Source organism: Stegodyphus dumicola, chromosome 6, assembly GCF_044657685.1.
Source record: "Stegodyphus dumicola isolate Sdum_Otavi_A_Nest chromosome 6, ASM4465768v1".
Classification (NCBI taxonomy): Eukaryota; Metazoa; Arthropoda; class Arachnida; order Araneae; family Eresidae; genus Stegodyphus; species Stegodyphus dumicola.
In genome coordinates this window covers 113,317,958-113,341,016 of record NC_140773.1, presented here as the reverse complement: position 1 = coordinate 113,341,016, position 23,059 = coordinate 113,317,958, and the positions used below count along the sequence as shown (strand labels likewise).

The window sequence follows — 23,059 nt, the reverse complement described above, 5'->3', positions numbered from 1 at the left end:
TGGTTTTTATCATTAGAGACAAATTCTTAATTTCTGATTCAAAATTTGTCACACACACACCTGCTTCGTTTATCAACTTATGCTTCATTTAAAAATGTCAAAGAAAATTCCGAAGTCATTCGAACATCAAAGTCTAGAGCTGCTGTTAATATCTTGTTATTTAATAAATAAATTTAATTATTGTTGAAGTGGCAACGCCATATTTGTATCAAACCGTTACTCAGCAACGAGAGATATTGTTTTAAAAAGATTTAGTATTCTGAAGTTTTTGCCAGCTAGGAGTAGTATTAAAATTTTGCCACTTAAGAATTGTGTAAAATTTGCCTATCACCGAGAACTAGAAATAAAATTTATGTTATACTAAGAAGATTGTCTGTTTTGTAAATTACTGCAAAATACATTACAGTCTTAATAAATTCGAGGTTCCACCGAGATACTGGAAATTAGGAGTGCAATTATCAATTTCGATGGTGCTGGTCTCCTAATCCCAGAAATTTACTGAAATTTTTAGAACAAGTTTGCTAATACCAATTGCCGAGTTTGTTTATTTCAAGGAGAAATGGATGTAAGAAGTTTGCCGTTTTAAAGACAGATTTGAAGCGGATCATTCAAAGGTTGTCTTCTGTGCTTCTATAACTTGCGTCCGAGCAAAAATCTGTCAAAACAGGATACTGCTGATCTCTGAAGATAAGATTAACTTTTAGTTTTCTTAAAAAAAGATTTTATTGAATTTTAATACTTTGTTTCAGAATTATAGTTTATCGAGTAAGATTTTGTTTAAAATAACTGACGCTAAAAATATTCAGCTTAAATTTATAATTGGTATTTGTGGTAAAGAAGTATTTTGAAATTATTATTTATGCTTTACTTTTATTTGTATTGAATTTTTATGTTGATAAATGATATGTGTAAGCCATCCCGGCATTTATAAAAAAAAGAACTTCTAGCTGAGTTTTTGAATTACAGGCGCGTGAAAATAAGTAATAACGTCAAACTGACGTAGTGTGATTTGATTATACTGCTGAATTGGCAAAGATGTTTTCTTAGTTCTCGCCATCCAGGCGTGTGATAGATAGTAACGTCATCCCGACGTATTACAGATTGTATATTCTAAAAGTTGTATTGCCAAACTGGCAAAAATTGTTTTTGTTATCGCCAACCAGGAGTGAAGATAGATAGTAAAATCGTCAAACTGACGTTGGTAAAATTCCATTGTATTGCCTAACTGGCAAAGGTGTTTATATAGTTATAGCTCACGAGGCTTGTGAATATTGAGTTAAAAAGTCAACCCGACGTAGAATTATAGTATTTTGTGCCAACCTGGCAAAGTTGTTTAAATAAATCTCTCCAATTGGTTGGTGTGAATTTCGTATTTGAGAAATTAAGTCTCTCCAAAAATTATATATTTTTAATACAAGTACGAGCTTTTAGATTGTATTTCAAAAGGAAGCCTATTAAAGGTAACTTGTGTCAACATGTCATTCTTAGCCAGGAGTAAAAAACAGGATTTAAAAGTATTATCAGAAGAGTTAGGATTAACCGTGAAACCTGAATTTAAGATTGCTCAATTGCACAAACTGATTACTGAAAGTCCCGATTATGATGAGGAGTTTACTTGAGAACTGCTGGCTGCAATTAGAGAAGAAAGGGAACGAAAAGAAGAATGTGAAAGAGAAGAAAGAGAAAAGGAACGTGAAAGAGAAGAAAGAGAAAGAGAAAAAGAACGCGAAAGAGAAGAGAGAGAAAGAGAAAGAAGAGAAGAACGCGAAAGGGAAGAAAGAGAAAAAGAACGTGAAAGAGAAGAAAGAGAAAGAAGAGAAGAACGCGAAAGGGAAGAAAGAGAAAGGGAACGCGAAAGGGAAGAAAGAGAAAGGGAACGCGAAAGAGAAGAAAGAGAAAAGGAACGCGAAAGAAAAGAAAGAGAAAAGGAACGAGAAAGAGAAGAAAGAGAAAGGGAACGCGAAAGAGAAGAAAGAGAAAGAAAAGAAGAGCGTGAAAGAGAAGAGCGAATAAGAGTCTTTGAGCTACAGAAACTTCAGTTGGAAGCAATGGCTGCAACAGTGCAGCCGGTAGAAACTACGCAGTTACCTGAGCAGCCTTTAAAAATCAGAATTCATGATGTCATGCCACGTTTCAACCCTAAAGAAGATGAAATAAGTTTATTTCTGGTGTTATTTGAGCGTCAAGCTAAAATAATGAATATACCTGCTGAAAATCAAGTGACTCAACTTATTTCATTGCTGCCTCCCGACATTGTTCAGCTTATTGCTAGAGAACCAGAAGAAGACGCGAAAAGGTATGAATATGTAAAACCTTTACTGTTACAACGATATAAATTAAGTGCGGAAAAATTTCGACAACTATTTAATAAACACCAAAAATCTACTGAAAGTACTTGGTATGATTTCTACTATGAATTAAAGAATTATTTAGAAGGATGGCTTAACGGATTAAACATTAAAACTTTTGAACAGCTAAAAAAATCTCATGCTGGTTGATCAAATAAAAAAGCGTACTTCTCCTGATTTCAAAGAACATTTTATGGATCAATGGACAACCATCATTTCACCTACTGAAATAGTTAAGAAAATTGAAGATTTTAAAGATGTGAGGAAAACAACAAAACCAAAATTTTTTGTCAATCAGACTGAGAAAATTAACAAAGGATCATTTAAACCGGGTTATGATAATTTTGTGAAAAAAATAGAGCATCCGCCTCATTTTAAGCATTCTGATAGATGGGATGATTCTGTATTGGGTAACAAAACTGCCCAATTGTTCAAAAGTAAATCATTCTTAAATTTAGAAAAAATAAATGCAGTTTTGACACGATCTCAAGTAAAAAGATCTCATGAAGATCATCGAAGCAGAGAAATTGATTTGGAGAAACTAGAAGAACTGAAGTTTATTGAAACTGAGGAAGATATTTTACCTCAAGCTGATGAGGAAAACAAGGAACTTAAGAAAGTGATTAATGTTAATTCAAAGGAATTAATTGAATCTCAGCATCAAAGCAGAGATCTAGCGTCATTGCTTAACGAAGCTAAAAATGAAAATTCCAGCAAGACAAATGATTTCAAAGTAAAAGAAAATGGATTGTTGGTGGAAAGGAAAATAGATAAAAATGGAAATGAAAGGGAATTAATTGTTATTCCTGAAAAATATAGGGATCAAATAAAGTCATTATGTCATGATAGCACATCTGGACATTTAGGCGTCGTCAAAACTAAAGATAGATTAACAAGATACTTTTACTGGCCTAATTGCTATAAAGAAATAGAAGAGTATGTTAAAACTTGCGATCCATGTCAAAGAGTGGGAAAATCTAATGATAAAGCCGAAGCACCTTTGACTTTAGTACCAATTATTGCAGAAGTATTTTCAAAAATTAACTTTGACGCATGCGGTCCTTTACCAATAAAACCGAATGACAATAGATATTTAATTACAGCTATTTGTTTAGCTTCAAAATATCCGGATGTTGTACCTGTTCCTAATATTGGCGCAACGTCAGTAATTGAAGCCATGTTACAAATATTTAGTAGAATGGGTTTCCCGAAAGAAATACAAACTGATCAAGGTACCTCCTTTATGAGCAATCTAGCCATAAAATTTGTAGAAAAATTTAGAATAAAAGTAACTAGAAGTACACCATCCGCAGAGCAACCCTGTTGAAAGATTTCACCGAACAATCAAACGAAATTTAAAAGTTTTATGTATCGAAGCAGCCCCTGAGTGGTAGAAGCAAGTTCCTGCAGCTCTATTTGCTTTAAGAACAATAACGCACGAGAGTACGGGATTTACACCTGCAGAATTAGTATATGGTCGAAATCTTAGAACACCTGTAACATTATTATATGAACAATGGATGAATCCTGAAGACGAAGGAAATAATGTTGTTGAATACGTTTTTCAATTGATAAATCGGTTAAAAAGATGCAAAGAGCTGGCTACAGATAAAATGCTGGAAATGCAAACCAAAAGAAAGGTGTGGTACGATCGTAAAGGTATAAAAAGAGAATTCTCTGAAGGGGATTTAGTATTAGTTGTATCAACGAGTAAACCAAACAGACTAGCAGTTGAATGGAAAGGTCCTGGGAAGGTTGAGAAGAAATTATCCGAAACTAATTATGCTGTGAGTTTCGAAGAAAAAAATGACTTTAACCAAGTCTACCATGTTAACATGCTAAAACCCTATCATAGACGAGCAGAATCGGTTAACCTTATGATTACAGAAGATCAGTCTGAAATTGATGATATGGAGGAAAATTTCCCAACAATTGACGCTGAACCAACATTGTTCGATTTTGAGGACATCAAAGAAAACAGCTTCTTAAGTGATAAGCTAAATGAACAACAGATTCAAGAATTGCATGATATGCTGCTGAAGTTTTCAAAAATCTTTTCTAATAAACCTGGAAAAACTCATTTAATAACGCATGATATTCAATTGACAGAAAACACCCCAATCCACTGTAAACCATACAGAATGTCTCCTAGACAAACGGATATATTAAAAACAGAAATCGATAAAATGCTTCAGCATAAAATAATTGAAATAGGAGATTCAGATTACACTTCTAATATGATTTTAGTAGAAGTAGCAGGGAGGGATCCAAGACCTTGTATCGACTATAGAAAATTGAATAAATTGACTAAAACACAATTCTTCCCCTTGCCTAACATCGGACAACGAGTAGAAACGGTAGCAGGCGCAAAATATATAACTCTTTTGGATTTAACAAAGGGATTTTGGCAAATACCTTTAACACCTAATGCTCAAAGATTAGCCACTTTTGTTACAAGTTTTGGCACATTTAGACCTCTACGGATGCCTTTCGGACTTAAAAATGCACCATTTTCATTTAGTAAAATGATGGCCGAAATCCTTCACGGTTGTGAAAACTTTGCTGTTCCATATTTAAATGACGTGGCAATCTTTTCAAACACCTGGGAAGAACATCTAAGTCACCTGAAAGCCGTTTTGAACAAAATAAAGGACGCTGGTTTAACTATTAAGCCAATAAAATGTAAATTTGCTCAAGATAGAGTAAAATATCTAGGACATATTGTAGGTCGTGGTATAAGAATGCCAAGCGAAGTGAAAGTAAAAGCTATTCTTGATTTTCCAGTGCCATCCACAAAAAGTCAAGTCAGAGCATTTTTAGGATTAGCGGGATATTATAATCATTACATTCCCATGTTCTCATCTATCGCAGCACCTTGAACAGAAACTTTGAAAGGAAACTTAAAGAAAGGGAAAATAAATTGGACAGAAGAGTGCACAAAAGCATTTGAAGAGCTAAAGGAAAAACTGTCTCAAAGGCCTATACTACTCGTAGATAAGAAAAATAATTTGTTCCTTCCTCTCTTCTTCAGTGTATGTTATTATGTTATTTCTTGTTTAATTCTCCTTTAAATGCTTGTATTTTAATTCTGTGTTGTGCTGATATTATTGTTTTAAAAACTGTAAACTTTAATTTATAAAAATATAAATTAAAGTTTATCTGGAGGGGGGAGAGGTTGTAATATCTTGTTATTTAATAAATAAATATAATTATTGTTGAAGTGGCAACGCCATATTTGTATAAAACCGTTACTCAGCAACGAGAGATATTATTTAAAAAAAGAGATTTTGTATTCTGAAGATTTTGCCAGCTAGGAGTAGTATTAAAATTTTGCCACTTAAGAATTGTATAAAATTTGTCTATCACCGAGAACTAGAAATAAAATTTATGTTCTACTAAGAAGATTGTCTGTTTTGTAAATTACTGCAAAATACATTACACTGCTAAACCATCGAATGGTGCTACCATCTCTTTAGAAAGGCCATCTGTTTTGGAAATGGTTTCGGCAGTTGAATGCAAAACAGAAAGGAAACTTCGGAAATATCTCCTAGAAGCATCTCTGGTATTACGATTAATACTGGCCATAAAGTATTATAGTCTGAGAATACTGCTCGAATTCAGCAGCACGCCATCAGAAGCTTTGAGATGATCTACATATCTCCTTCTTCACTTTAATGGCCTAGAGGTTAATAACACTTTCTATTTGGTAGACATAGATATTCGGTTATTAGAATGAATCTGGAAATTCTGTCTTGGGATAGCCATTCCAAACTTGAGCAAGAAATTAATGTGAGAAATCAATGGAATACTTCAACCGGTGTATAAAATTCTTAGCAAGCATGGTGTTAATCACTGTGAAGTAAATACTATCAAATATGACATAAATTAGCGTATGACTAGTTATTCGTTGAAACAAAGTATTTTCTCATCCAGTGGTTTTCAATTTTTATTGCTTCATTAGCCCTTTCTTATAATAAGACAAAATTTCATCCTCCTCAGGCTTTATTTGTTTATGCATTTAAATTGAAGTTTTGAATAAGAGGTAAAATTGAAATTTGAAATATAGTGTACTGTAAAGGTATGCTATAGAGCAGCGATTCTGAACCGATGGTACGCAACAGAAAAATAGGTGGTACGTAAAGAAACAAAGTATTTTCAATTATCAAGTTCGAAAAATCTAGTGAAGATAAAGAATAATTGATGGAAATTTCCTGTGATCAAACTCTAACTGAAGATTTCAAGAATTTAAAGGCACTTCAAGTAAAGCTATTAAATTCGTATTGTCATTTTGCACAACCTATTTGAGTGAACAATAAATTTCTTCTGTGTTATATTCGAAAAGTAAATGCAGAACAAAATTAAAAGTGGATCTCAATTTACGTTTAAAACTAAGTGAAATAACACTAGGCATAAACAAATTGATCTTCCTTAAACAGACCAAGATTTCACAGTAAATTTTAGAATTGAAGTGTTATAATTTAAATTTTGATAATTAAAATGGTAACCAATTTTTAATCTAATATTTTTTCATGTGTGCATATTTAATACAAATAGCCAATAGGTTTTGCAAATGACAAAAAAAATTTTAATATTTATTTTCAGAAATTGAAAAATAATTATTGTAAAGTGTTGTGGTGGTACTCAAGATTTTCAATTTTTTTGTTGGTACTCGTTAGTTAAAAGGTTGAGAACCGCTGCTATACAGAGGGATTTTTAAATTCAACTTTTATTACATTTCGTATATGATGTACTCATATACTTTAAATGACATTATTATTACTATATTTCGTCATCATAACGTTCCTATTGATTTTATTGCACTTACATCATGTCTAATTTAAGTTTTTTTTTCATGTTTTTTGTGTTACGTGATTTCAATCTTGCCTTCATTATTCTTTGCCGTGAACTTTCTGTTAAAGTTTGCAATGTGGTCAAACATTTCTACTTTAAAGCAGTTGTTATGGTGCTTTTTAAAAGGACACCACACACCTATTAAATATTCCTAAAACCTAATCTAAACCATTTTTGACATTGCGTTGTGATTAATAATTCCGAACAACCCTCGTGTGGATGTCTGGTGAGGATCATGAGTAAAGATTAAATAAAACATACAATTGTTATTTCAAGAAAAACCTGATATTTATTAATCAATGGTAGAGATATCATAATTTGTTCCTAAACCTGAGATGGCGGTATAAGTTGGATGACTATCAGTTGAAGGATTTGTATATAGTGTAATTACTCAGTTGTATATATTGTAAAAAGCTAATTGTCTTCAGATTTATGCTGTTACTATGCTGTTACTAAAAAAATGGGCCTATTTCATAATCTTTAGTCTGTCAAATAGCTCTTTGACAGTGAAAATTCCTTTTCTCCTTCCTTAAATTCCTAATTGTTTCGACACGACAATTAGCCAGAAATTAATTAATTTCCATTCACTAGTATTTTCAAAAAAAAATTTAACAGACGGTTTCACTCAAATAAGAATTCCACAGAATACATCCCTCAAGAATTCCGAGTCCCACCCACTACCATAAATTACTTCACCCAAGTCTTACCGACTGATATTATTCAAAGCCCCCGATGCCGCTAAGAATTTTTCGGAAACACTACACTTCTGAGTCAGACGCGAAGAGAACACTTTGCCGACTCCCCACTAGAAAGAACGTAAGTTAATTAATACTTTTTATGGCCTTTATATCTTTATGTACATTCAATTTTCTAATTATATTTTTTATTTTTATATTATTTTTGATTTGTTTTTACAAAGTTTGCATTATTTATCTTATATTTTGTAATCTTCTAATGTTTATTTCAACTTTATACTTTGAATTCTATTTCATAATGACAATTTCCAATGTTTAATTTTTACAAATGATATTGAACTCAAATGCATAAACACGAGGGTGTCGGGGGACGGTTACTCGAGTTTTTTCGAAATTCACTGTAGAAATTGCTTTTCACTCAAAATTGAATTGGCTAAAATGCTTCATAGGAATAAGTTCTTTGAATATCAGCATTGGTTCATAATCCCTTCTATTCACGGAAATATTTGGCCTGACTTGAATTGCCGGTTTGGCTTATAGCTCGAGTAAAAACGAAACACCTTCGTATTTATTTATTAATTATTGTTCATTGAACCGGAGTTGGTTTGTTCCCCTTGAAAAGTCAACTTATTTCCGATCAATGACAATGATTACATGCAATTAATTTAATTCTTGCCTTTAATTCATTCCTTTTACAATTGAAACATTATTAACATTTTACTTTCAAGTTACTTCAAAACAGCTTTCAAAATATAACTTACTAGTATGGATTCACTCTTTTAAGATCATTCTATTTTAATTAAACTTAGGAGGTAATATCATCAATTAATCAATATTATTTAGTAAATAAATTATATATATATGTAGTGCCTATCGCTTGGAGCTGTGATGAAAACCAGATGCCGTGACGTCATTCTCTCTACGAGCTGCGAAGGCGCCAAGCAAAAATTAGGGGAATTACCGTTTTGAGATGATAGACGATTGACGTGAAAGCAGAGACGCTGCTTCTGTTCAAAAAGAACTTTGACGAATCATTACTTGTTTAATTCTCTTAAATGTTAAATTTATGTAATAATCGTTTGTCTAATTAAAATGTCTTTCGTTAATTAATTTGTTCATCGCTTAAAATCCCCACAAAAATTTTCTCAGAAGTGGGATTCAAACCCACGCCCACAATTTAAAGTTAAGTTGTAAGAACAAACGAAAAAAGACCTATATGGTAAAAAATTTTGCGTATTGTGCTGCAAAAATTAAGGAAATTAGAAGATAAATTTTAGTACGCACCCTAGAAAGTTACCCAAAACTGTGGCTCCTTGAAAACTTCAACATAAGCATATTTAGTAGCTATGAAATGTGTGAACAAGGAGAAAAATACACCATTTGAATATTTACAAGTAAAATTAATAAAAAGTAAGCTATATGCTAAACTAATTAAGTAATTTAAAACCCCCCCCAAAAAAAAAAAAAACAAATCAATTGATCAAGGTAAAAATAAAAATAGTAAGCTATATGCTAAACGAATAAGGTTTAAAACACAGTAAAATACTAATCAATTGATCGAAGTAAAAACAAAAATAAAAATTATAAAAGCGGTAAATGGTTAATTAGCCCAATTCGAAGTTCATTTTGGCTCGCCAAGGGAAATTTTTAAAATGAATTTCGAACTAAGCTAACTCCATCAAGCGTTCCGCCGAAACAGACAATTGAAACTTTGCGCGACAAATGTTTTAATGAATTAAATAAACTATGTCAAAAACTTTAGTTTCAATTCTCTGTTCGAATTTCCCGACGCGTCCGCTTATTTTGACACATTAAGGTGTAAAAAAGATAAAAAATAAAAAAATGGAAAGGCAATTCCGAAGTACAGAAAAAATAAATAGCGATATGCTATTAGTCAAAATATACAAGATCTTATGGGTTGGACCTGCGAGCTTAAGGAATTAAAACTTTGTAAAAGTACCGTAAATTATATTTAAATCAAAAAGGAAAAGATAATTTAAAAGACGATTAGAAGCATGGGGTCTTCCCAAGACCTAGAAAAAACTTTTAGAGAAAAAATTATTAAAAACAGACCTGGAACAAGGCCGTCTTCCTTGGTGACTAGGAAACTCGAAAAAAGGTGGGCAAACCCCCGAGCGTTTCCATTACCCTCCAACTTGCCGGATGACGTAGAAAGGGGGCAAAACAACGTCACTGGGTAATAGCCAATGCCAACTGACTGTCCGTTGGCAGCAACCTGACTCATAGCAAAGGGGGGTGAAAAATGCGGAAAACGTTCCAAATGGCGTCTTGTCATAGTAGGTTGAAAAAAATTGGACTCTGAAAAGTGAAAATGGCTAATTCAGCAAAAAATTACCTAAAATGGCCTCTAAAGTAAGCAGAAATAATGAAAAAATAGTAATTTGTTAATTAAAGTCGTAATTCTTCAAGGTAGAGAACGTTCAAGCTGCCAGAAACGAAAATAGCCCGTAAGTTAATGATAGAATAGAATTGGCCATCAAAGATTTTTAAAAACTATTTAAAAATAGTATTAAAAATATTATGCCAAATTTTAAGAGGAAAAAAAGACGTTGTGACAGGAATTATTTGTACATTTATACATTAGATTTTCAGAATCAGCTATCCACTTTATACCGTCCCATACAAATTTGGATTCCAACATATTGTACATAAAAATTAATCAAAACACAGCATTTAACAAAATTCCTAGAAGGATCATCTACTACTAAAGGATTATTGAATTCATACAAGAGGTATTTGCTTAATTTTTCACTATTGCACTAATTTAATTCTTTACAAAAAATTTCTTTACAGCAGGTACGAGAAGGTATACTCAAATCTAGGAGCATTAACAATTAAATAACTTTAACAAGATATTTTTAATTCATTGAGTTATAGGTAACTTAAAAAAAAAAAAAAAAAAAAAAAAAAAAAGAATTTCCTTAACATTTTTTTAGGTATAGTTAGGTCTTAAGCATTAAAACAAATTAATAATTAAGGTTTGGGATTAGAAATTATTCATTTTTGATCCACCTACAGCTCTATAACAGTGGCAAATTAATTGATGGTTAATAAGCCTTTTCATAAAGGAAATTACATTAATACTTCCTACATAATAATTTACGAATGCGTACAAGGAGTAATGAACAAAAAAAAAAAAAAAAATGTGACTAATTCTATGGAAATCAGATTTTCAGAAGAAATTAAGATGAGAATTAATTAATTAGGATTCAACAAACTACAATTTTCGTAAAGGTTTGACTTAACTGATTCGATGATTTGAAGCATGGGTCAGCCAGAAGCAGGAACAACGTTAAGCCAGAAGCAGGATCAACTGGACTGGACAGAAGTCTGGTGAGAAGAACCGAAAGTTCTAGAGTACCACTTAGATGATACGCAGCTTTAAGGACGGCTTCGATGACATGTAGCTTTAAGGGCCGCTTCGATGACATGCGATAGGCACGGTTCTACCTCAGATATTGAAGACACTCACAAGTAAAACACACTGAAGATCAAAACCTCCTCCGGACCTCTTCTGGGACAAGTGACATTCCACCGCTCACATTTCTCGAATATTGAAGAAAACTCATAAGGAGCTCATTCGAAAATTAACAGACATTTAACCGTTGAGTCAAAAAAAGATTTTAACTGTTAAGGACCATTGTAGCTGTAAGTTGATCGAAAAGTGAATCTGCAATCAGTTGAAGTATTTAATTAATCAGGAACATAACTATAGGCAATGATTTGAGTGGTCAAGTAGATTATAAATTTTTCTTTTCTTCACAGTTCACGAAGGGAGATATGTCCGAAAGGACTTGCACGGCCACTTGGGGGAACGGCCCCCATAAATTTGGCGAGAAGCATCTCAGACTCCCAAAAGTCGAAGATATATCCGTACCCCTTACCTTTTCGTCGTGTACATCGTGCGAGAGCTAGGAAAAAGTGCCGTCAGCCTGAAATCATCCCGTTTTGTTAAGCAAGGTTATCACCAACGACAATATATGCTCAAAATTGTGACAAAACTAGTTTTTACAACCACCGCCTCACGCTGTGTAAAATTTCTCCTTTCTCCGCGCCGTTGAACTAAATTCAAATTTAAACCTCATTAAAGTCTCGCTAAGCCTGGAACATCTGCGAAGGTCGAGCTGACAAACATCAACTAACCCCATCGGATGCGTATGGAAGAGGACTAGAAATCTTGTCAAAAACTGTGTTTCAGTCTCTTCCTCCCATTATTTCCCATTGGCTCTATCCAATAATTTAGCATGTTTCCGTTTCCCTAAATCTTCGCGTAAAATCTTATGACACACATCACGATTTAAATTAAGTTCTTCTAATATCATACGCACAGTTACACGACGGTCTTCTTGCAATAAATGCCATACGGTTGCATCGGTATGTGCAATAGACGTTTAGGTATGTCCACGTTTGCACTGGTATGTGCAATAGAGGGGTGACCAGCTCTGGGATCATCTTGCACTGAGTCTCTGCCTTCGTTATTTCTGTGCTACTAGAAAACACGACTTCTTGAAAAGTGCCTCGCCTACATATGCTTGCTCAATCATGGTCCAAGTTTCACTAGGGGTTTTCCGAGCTTAATGCAGAACTTAATGTTCACTCGTTGCTCACAAGCAGCATCCATTGCATCACACCTTAATGAATGCGACAACAATGCGAACAGTATGTTGCTAATTACAGCCATACCCAAGTAAGTTCGCCTGGAAGCACGGCCAAGCTCATATCAAGTAAGAGTACATAACAAGTAACATAAAAAACATTTGTTCCTTTTTAGTACTGAAAACTCAGAAATAAAAAAAAAAAAAAATGTCGTGGATGTTTTCTGACAAAGGATGTAGATTCATGAAATTAATTTTATCAAAAGAAACACTTCAGAGGTCTAGAACTTACAAATAAATAGTCGTGCAATTCTTCACGGTATCACAGAGTACACTCAGACTTAAATTTCAAACTACTAAAAATGAGAAACACGACGCAATGCAAAGCGCATCTAAAGAGCGAAGCAGAACCGGAGATATCTCCGTACTCCGGACTCACACTGAACTAACAACTAATAATAACAACTGAGAAACTGATACCCTCTACGGTATTATATAGTTGTCACCCGGCCGTCGAGATATTTCTAGTACTTTCTGCTGGAAGGTGAGAAATGGCCCACGTATCTATGATCTTGAATCGCATGAGGTAGTTGGGCCATTTCTCACGTACCTCACGCGATTCAAGATCATAGATGATGACATGTGCTCCTGTGGCCAACCTGGCTCACCAGACCACTACGTATTTGACTGCCCTGCCACCAGTCAGTATCACCTCCAAGGCCCTCAGAGCAATTTTGGCCCGAATGGGCAAAAGTGATTATGCAGCGGCCGATACCCCCTCGACAGCTCCAGAATGTCATTGATTACTGCATCCACAACTGCACTTCTTAACGCATAATTTGCATTGGCCACTCCCCTCTTCTCCATTTTACACTCCCCATTGTACTCACGTACTCACTATAGTCGTCATCTATGTTATTATTATTGTAAATATTCTATGAATTACTAATTGCATTGTTTATGGTACTTACTGAATGTACTCAATGACTACGTCTAATTTATATTATAATATTTTTCATATTTACTCATTCACTTTTATTAATACTAATCATGCATTGACTGTACTGATTGTAATGCGTTCCGTTTGCACCACCCACTGAATTCTATTCACTGTTACGTAATGCAGTATCCTGTACAACCTCTCGTTTTACAACAAGACCAAAGTAGTGTACTCACCACTATATGTAATTTTTATCTGATTGTACTGCCGCTCGTATTTAAATACCCTCAGTTTTTATACATTCCTTACAATGACAGCATTCATATTTTACTCCGTTCCTACAGAATATTGTATATATTGGCTATCTCTTCTTGTAACTCACCTATGGATTTAATTTAAATTCGCACTACTATTTTAATTATTCGCAACCACTGATTATATGTAGCCATTTATTATTATTATTTCTAACTATGCACTGACTGTATGGATTGTAATGTTAATCATATACTGATAGCATTGAATATTGTGTAGTCTTATCGTACCACACACCGATTTCTACACGCTGTTATTCAAAATTGCAATCTGCTCAGCCTATAGCATTGCAATATGACCACAGTACTGTACTTACTACTATATGTATTTATAACCAGCTTGTACTGTAGCTCGTCCTGAAGACAGTCTGCAGTGACAACAGGTCACTAACATTATACATGCAGACTCTCTTTATTTGCAAATGTTGGTACCACGTACTTTATTATATGTATTTACGTACCGCTAATTTATATTTAACTTTCTATTGTTTTTACTGTAAGCACAACTAGCTATGTACAGTTTGTTTTGAATTTTGTATCTGTACTGAACCCGATTACATATGGCACCATACTATTTTTAATTACTTACCACTAATAAATTTAACTAATTACTGATTGTACTGTAAGCACAAAGAGCTATGTACAGGTTGTTTCGAATATTGTGTATACTCCCTGCATTTGATAACACACGGTACTTTACCATATGTAATTATTTACCACTAATATTTACAACTATTTTCCGATTGTACTGTAAGCTCAAATATCCATGTACAGTTTGTTTCGAATATTGTATTTACTCTCTGGATTTAATTTCACACGGCACTTTGCTATACGTAATTTTTACCACTTATTTATATAACCTTCTGCTGATTGTACTTTAAGCACAAATAGCCATGCACAGATTAGTTCGAATATTGTACTTACTCTCTGCATTTGATTACACATGGCACTTTATGTAATTATTTACCACTAATATATACTGATTGTACTGTAAGCATGAATAACTATGTACAGATTGTATCGAATAGTGTATTTACTCTCTGTACTTAATTACACACGACACTTAGCTATATGTAAATATTTACCACTCATTTACATAATCATCTGCTGATTGTACTGTAAGCACAAATAGCTATGTACAGATTATTTTGAATATTATATTTACTTTCTGCAATTGATTACACACGGTACTTCATGTAATTATCTATCACTAATGCGTATAACCATTTACTGACTGTACTGTATGCACGAAAACTTATGTACGGATTGTTTCGAATATTGTATATACTCTTACCATCTACGGATTGTACTGTAAGCATAAATAGCAATATACAGTTTGTATTGAATATTGTGTCTACTCTCTACACTTGTTTGTGCACGGTACTGTGCTATATGTAATTTTGCAATTACTCTCTACAGTTGTTTGCACACGGCACTTTACTATATGTAATTACTTACCACTAATATTTATCACTAATTTCTGATTATAATGTATGCACAGATAGCTTTGTACAGATTGCTTTGAATATTATATCTAACCACTGCACTTGATTATACACGGTTTGTACTAATGTCAGCTTTACTTATCCACTACTATTATACCTAATCAAGTACTTACGTTTAATGATCCACCATTACATTATGCAATCATTATCTGTAACTTCTGAATGCACATTGTAGCACGAAAGTGCAAAGACGTTTATGTAAAAAAAAATTGTGACTCTGTAACATTTTTAAGATTTTTTATGCGCTCCCGGGCTGCGTAATGGAGTTCTGTTTTCGCTGTATGGGCATTATTCTGATAGGTATAACCTTATGTCGGAAGACCTTACAGCGGTGATCGGTGATCGGTACTTTCTGCTTCTCTAAATTACTGGAAGGCATATGAGGGCCGAATACAGTTACAGTTACATAAAACATAAATTACAGTTATTCAATTAACAATATCCATTACAGTTATACAGAAACGGGACAAAAATGTCGCTAACTATTCGCGACTTTTGGAGATTTTTTGACAAAATTTGACTACAAAAGTTAGTTGCCAGCTTGGCGATATCTCTCCAAATTAACGAAATAGCCATCTACTCAGTGTTAAATAGACGTGCCCCTGTATTCTTATTTTTCGGGAAGAGCAACATTTCTCTCAGCTTTTCATGTTACATTATACAAACAAATAAAGTTTCACATGTAATTTCAATAAAATTATCTATCTGTGGGCAAAATTCGTAATACTGTATTTTAATATTTTTCAGTTGAAGTTAATGGTATTAAAAAGATAAAAACGCTTGTTTATCAAAGTTTAAATTGCGCAACTTATTTTTTAATACTAAAATATCTTCAATAACTGAAAAAATGTATCCTCAAAAAATATTCTGAAATGTATACAAAGACACTTTTTTATTTTATCCATTTATGAGTAAAAAACGTGAGAAGTAAGATTAAAATAAAAAAATTTATATAACTAAAGAGTTACGTTTCCGCATTTAAATTGATATATGTATCATTTTCTATCATAATTACAGGGATGCAGTTTGGAATAAAATATAAATAAGAAATCTTTTGAAGTTATGCATAGATTGAATAAAAAATACTAAAGAGTAAAATAATTAATAACACAATGATTAAAAATAAAACAGCGGCTCTTCAGCAAAGACTGATTCTTAAATCAAAATTATAAAAAAAATGTATCGCATGAAATTATTTGTACATATTCATTATTTCAATGCTTCCCGTGCTCCTTGAAATTCTGTTAATACTTCAATACACTCTTATAGTTTCAAATTAAAATTTTAATCATCTATGACTAAGAATTTTGTTACAGTTACGAAACATTTTTAATTTTAATGTATACTTACGAAAAATGCGTTTTATATATATTTATTTTATGCTCATTACACTAAAGAAGCAAAAATCTAACAGTGAAGGAAAAATACCCCTTTGACAGTAAGAAAATTCTTTCTAATCAGCATAGCAGTTAAATACTGACATTATATTTTTTTCATGTGTGTGGTTTCCAAGCGATATCATGTGAAGTCTGAAAGAAAATAATAATATTACAGTATTATTAAAAAATGATGCGAAGTATTAAAATATTGTAAAAAATAACCTAAATAATACTTTTTTGTATATTCTTGCTTTAAAAGAAGTTGAAAGGTTCGATTCTGTAAAAATTATCAAAAGTCACCAAGCTAGCTTAGAAATTCGGAGCAAGTTCCTTTAGAAAAATATTTTCCTAAAATATCTAATATTTGGCTGATTCATCAATTGATTAAAGCGAAGCATTCGAAGGCTATCTATATAAGGGTAGGGGTCATAATTAAAGGTAATTACTGATGCACATTTTTAAGAAAAAGTTAATTACTTTATGCACGGAGAAAACGCTAAGCAACCCATACAGTCAGCCGTTCGCCAGGATCTAAACTTAGGTCGAACTATCAGTATCCAGCGATTAAACAGATATACTCCGTCCTTAGTAGACCCTCACCCGATAATACAAAATTCTAAATTTGCAATAATTATTTTAACTGTTAAGAAGAATATGGACTAAAATTCGTAAACATATCTATTCAGTATTACACAAAAAGGAATGAATATCGAATTTTGAAAATCTATGTGAAATACTGTATTGTCATCGAAATATATAAGCAAAATTCTATGAAAGTCCACTAGATAGAATTAAGCCAAATTTCATGCGAGCAAACAAGTAGAAAACTAATCTAAATAAAAACGTGAAAAAAATATGTACATCTTCTGAAACAAAAGCGAAAATAAATTAAAAGGCACATACGTATCCAGTAAAGTAAGAAAGGATAGTTTGGTGTAATTGCATGGCAAATATATTTAAATTTATAAAGAAGTTGCAAGCAAATCTGGAAACATACCAAATTTATATAATAAAAATGCTACTTTTTGCTGTACTTAATCGCGTACAGTACTTACGTATAGAAAAACAGTACTTATTCGCATATATTTTCACATTATTAATGTTCTAATATTTTGCACTATTTTTCTGATATTTTTAAGTAAAACGTTAACATTTTAATACAAGCAAGTTATTTGGAAACATACACGGAATTTCCTGATAACAGTTGTTTTTATAAACATATGCTGCCTGAAATGATTTAAAAATTTTGTAGATCTATCAGAAAGCGACAGGAAAAGTAATAAAATATATTTGTTGCCGAAACTTATTTTATATAAGCGTTTCATTTTCCCATATTGTAATTTTTAATATCTCACTAATATAAAACATAATGATAGTGATATTCAAAAAAGTGATATTTTAAAAATATAAAATTTTTTACAGTTAAGTGAACCCAATAATAAGTAACTTTTAAAGTAACGGGTGGCAGTCAATTTTATGTAAGAATTTTCTCCATAGTACACTTCCATTCAGTTTATTTTAATCTGCCTTCTTACGCAAATAATTTAAATCCCAAGGTTTTCATAGCTGCGATACATTTTTAGCATTCGTTCAAAGAAATGTAAAATGTGAATTAATTATGAAGTATCAGGCTTTTCTCTTTTGAGCATAAGCAATACTTTTAGCAGCAAACAATAAAATAAACATTTTCTGAATACCGAAATTTTTGTAGTTAGGTATCAATTGCTATTACAAGAAGGAATAAAATTTTAGAAAGAAGAAAAAGAAATAAATACTTCTGAAATAATATAATTTTTTATTTTCGTTTTAAAACAATAGTAGATATCTTAGAAAAATACATTCATAGGAGTCAGATTCTATTTTTATTGCACATGCATAGTTATAATAATATAATTTATCCTGAGAAATAAAAGAAACACTTATTATTAGATAAATATTATATTATTAGATAAATACACACGTATTTAGATAAATATTACTGTGAAAGTGTCTGTGGAAAAAAGAGTGAAAATAGCGAGCATTAATAATTAGATAAATGTAAATAATTTTCATCATACATGAAAATACAGAATAGTACATTACCACAACAATCTTTTTGCATAGTATTTAATGGACTCACCTTTCAACTTGAATTTTAAGAAATTAAAACCATTATTTGAAAACTAATTTTTTTTAAAACTACGGGATCAATTAAGTTCTATATATACAAGTGGTTGTATATTGTTCCAAAGTACCTTTTAAAGTTTCTGCTAAAGACGTAGATGTATATATGTTAATAATCGTAGTTAAATACTATAGTTATTCTCGTATTACTCCTTTTTTTTTTAAGTCTTTCAGAGCGAAATCGCCCGTGCGTTCGCACATTTGGCAAGTCACCCGAAGGGCCCTGCGTCCATTTTCTACTCCGTGCTTTTCTCCATCACGTTAGCGCATTAGTTTCGGGATTTGTTAAATGATATGCTAACCATTCTTTTGAAGAGACAAAAAGCTTTTTACTAGAACACTTCTATTTGAATACACCTTTTCTCTCCTTGGTTTAGGTTCAACGTTTAGCTATTGATACTCGCATTTGCAATCTCATTCTAAAGGAAAATTGTACATAGTGGATGAAACCGCAAAAAGATCCTCAAGAGAGTAGTAGCATTGAAGTAGATTATTGCTACGATTATAGCATTCTACTTCGCACGTGATAATGAAATGCATTCCAACAGAAATTCACATACAGGGATTTTTCAGATGTTTGAGAGGAACAGATTTTGGCCTCTACCGCTGCGGAAAAGTTAACTGATTTTTTTTCCTTGAAAAGCAAGAGGATAAAATTATGCGGCGTATATCATTTCTGAAAGGAGGACTAAAGGAGTAACTTGGAAGATTAGAAGAATATGTCATTTGATCTATTAGGTATTATTTTATTTTGTATTTTAGTTACTCAGTTATTGCTTTTAGTTGCATATTATGTACTTTGTTAGTGGACCATAAGCTGTACCTTGATATCATAAATAGTAGTTTTTAAATCATATGCTGAAATATTAGGGGAGAATACATCCTGAGGAAAAATATACGAATATAATATTCGGTTTCAATAAGAAAGATAACAATGCATTTCAAAAGACGTATCATGGTTTCTGATCTTCAAAACCAATTCACATTATTTACTAATATAGTAAAACTACGAATGTCGGTTATTTCGTGATAAGATAAAAAATTTGAAACATTCAAATTTTTTATCTTATCACGAAATATAATTTACGATACAGATTACGCTGGAGATAAAAAAATTGTTTTTCGTGCAGTGTTACTATTGCTTGCTTTGAAATCGTTTAGTTTTTTAATCATAAATTCGTTTAAGTGTTACAAAATCTGAAATCGATAATAAAATAAATTTTAAAAATTTTTAATTAAAATTAGAGCTTCCACATGGTCCATATTCTATGGAAGATTATGTTATTCAAATTTTGATGGCTCTATGTACCGCTGTTTTATCACAATGCGAGAAACATACATGCATTTATGCGGATTCTTCATTAATTAATTTCTTTAAATATAAGACAGTGCGATAATGTATGGCGCCAACAATTTGAAATGTGATACAGCCTTTTAAAGTTTTCGAAGCAAAATGCCAAAACGAAATTAACTGTCAGGGAAAATTGCCCCTTTGGACTAATAAATGTTTTAAAGATTATAACTGTAAAGCTGGAAAAAAAGCACATATAAGTATAGTAAGCCCTTGTTAGGTCAAACCTTAATAAGATCAATTTCACTTAATTCAGAAAATCTCGAAAATAATATTAAATAATGTGCAATTAAGCATTTGACAGGGAGAAAAAAAAGAAATCTAGATAAAAGCAAGTGAGTTCCAGTGAAGAACATGAAGACTCAAGCTGAGCGAGTTGTAGTAGTACTAGTAGTAGCATTTATTATAGAAAGTACCATTTAAATTACGTGATAGAAAATGCATAGCGTGTAAGAGTAGATATTGTTTTGAAGAGAAACAAATATGTAAGGCTTCACCATGATTTATTTATGGAATAAATAAATTCAAATGCAATATCACCCCTTCGGAAAATAATAATCGCCAATTCCTCCATCCCAGTTTGTTCGACAATCAACTGACCTAGAAAATCATCATCTTGAAAACAAATGTGGGTATGGGTTAAACCAAAAAATTCTCTGTCAACATATAAAAATACTAACTGTACTCAGAAAAATACCTGATTACAATTGGCAAAGAATAAGCTGAATTTCAAAAATGCAAGAATAAATCTAGCATTAAAACTGTGTATGCAATTTGTATTTCATGTATTTATGCTGGTTAAAATGTTTTAAAAACTGAAAGAACGTTGATTCATTGTGTCAACGTCAGAACTAAATGTGGAACACACACAAATATGTCAAACAAATTAAATTTCCTGCAATTATATATCTTATTATTAATGGCTTTCTGCTTATATTAATAATGATTTTAAAACTTTGCCGACTCAAGAAACCATACAACTATAATTCTTTTTTTTAACTCTAATATACTTAGAAAAGTAAATGTTAAACAAACGTTGAAAATATATCAATTGTTCTTACATTTTGTGTGGAAAATAATAAGATCATTATTTCAAGGTAATTTTGCACTCGATAATCTGTACGCAAGCTCCGTAAGTATAGTTCTTGATTACTTTATGTTACACAAATTCAATGGTTAAAATACGTTTGCAATTTTATTAACGAATTGTGTTTGAAATTTTTTCTAACTCTGTCCCTTTTTGTTGTTATCTGTACATACTTCTGTATTTTGATTTTGTAATTCTTCGGTGTTCAATGTACTTCTGTATTTTGATTTTGTAGTTCCATAGTTTTAAAATGATTGTTGACTCAGATAATTTGTGACGAAGGGCCATGATTTTTGTAGCTTTTTTTTAGAAATTTTGGCATATTCTACATAAATTTCTACATACCAAGCCTCAAGTAATTCTTGTTGATGTTTAATTGTTAATGTCACTTTGTTCAGGTAATTTTAACTGGAAATATGAATTATAAATCAAGCTCTTGAGAGTGTGAAGCCCTTACAGCTTGAATAACAATAATAATAATAATCTTACAATATCAGTAAAAATAATGTCAATTACTCCTTCCCCAAACTCTTTGTATTTTTGTATTTTGTAGTTAGTAGGTCCTATTAATGCATGGACTCGTATGGAAATAGATTAACGTATTATTATTCCTTGTTTTTCCCTATTTTGCTTTTATTACATGCGAATGAGTGGAGACCTATATATCTAATTCAAAATTTTAAATAATAATAACAATGTAAGGTATAAATTAGTTAATTACTTTAGATGATTATCTATGCCGTCTACTTCGAATTTTGATTTTGACTTCCGGAACTCTTAGAAAAGTTTAATGGAATCCCAAGTTTCCGTGGAAGACCGCTGATATAAGTATAAAAACTTATTTTTCAAAGAAGTTGAAAGATCTGGATTATAAAATTCCGTAACTTACTTTAAAATTTTATTTATTTCATATTGTCAAATTCTGGTGTTATTTCATTTAATTTGGACTTTTATTAACTCGGACAGCTAAGAAATCTTCTTATTTTGGGTCTGAGATTCTAGTGTAGAAGAAATATTGATGGAATTTCACAACAAATCATTTTCGGTGTTGGCACAGAAAGTAAATAAAATTGAACTCCCTTTTCCTTACCTGCATTTCGTCTGCAGATGGCCAGTTTCCATTCAGCGAAGAAGTAGAAAGCATTTCCTGATTCCGAACTACGGAAAAAGTGAAGAGTATGAAACAGAATGTTATTAAAAGAGACATCGCCAAGAAAGTTTTGCGTTTCCGAAGTAAATTATGAGAGGAGGTTCTGGAGCGATTCTTGGGATGAGCTGTGTCGGAATGAAAAGAAAGGGAAGAAATGCGAAGCTTTAATACGCGCCGCAGATTCGAATATTCTCTCCCACGTGCGCAGAGCCAACAACATTTGGAATCTGCTACGCAGCTGCAATATATATGAAAATAATTATTAATCACAAGCACTATTAACTTATTGTTTCAAACATTCTTAAAAGGTACATTTTAAATCTAAATTAAAAAAATATCTAAATTTGGATTTCGATAAATAGTGCCCTATACGATAAAAACTGAAGCAAATTTTTAAACAACAATTTTAATTTTATGCACCAATTTTTCTAATAAAAAAATAATACAAACACAGGAAACCTAAGCGCTTGCACAAAACTTAAAATTCAGTTCAAATTTAAAATTTAAATGTAATGAATTTTAGTGTCATGTAATATGCAAATTAGCGACATAAAGTTCTAAAGCGTTCTAAAGCGATTCTTTAGCGACATAAAATTAAAAATCCTTCACAGTGAAGGCGACTGCAAAATTATAAAATTAGTTGTTGATTTTATAAAGCTTTCA

The 23,059-nt window shown here is 32.0% G+C and overlaps 1 protein-coding gene across 3 annotated transcripts in view; it reads right to left on the bottom strand.

Annotated features, from left to right (window-relative positions):
- spab (space blanket) overlaps positions 1–22,556 on the bottom strand; it is a 95,052-nt gene extending 72,496 nt beyond the window's left edge. For 2 of the 3 annotated variants that reach the window (XM_085818838.1, XM_085818839.1), the window contains exon 1: positions 22,337–22,556. In XM_085818838.1, coding sequence (XP_085674964.1) covers positions 22,337–22,453 — 117 coding nt within the window. In that variant the 5' untranslated portion in view covers positions 22,454–22,556. The remainder of the gene's footprint in view (positions 1–22,336) is intronic. The other variant, XM_085818837.1, reaches the window with a different exon arrangement.
- Positions 22,557–23,059: the final 503 nt, after the last annotated feature.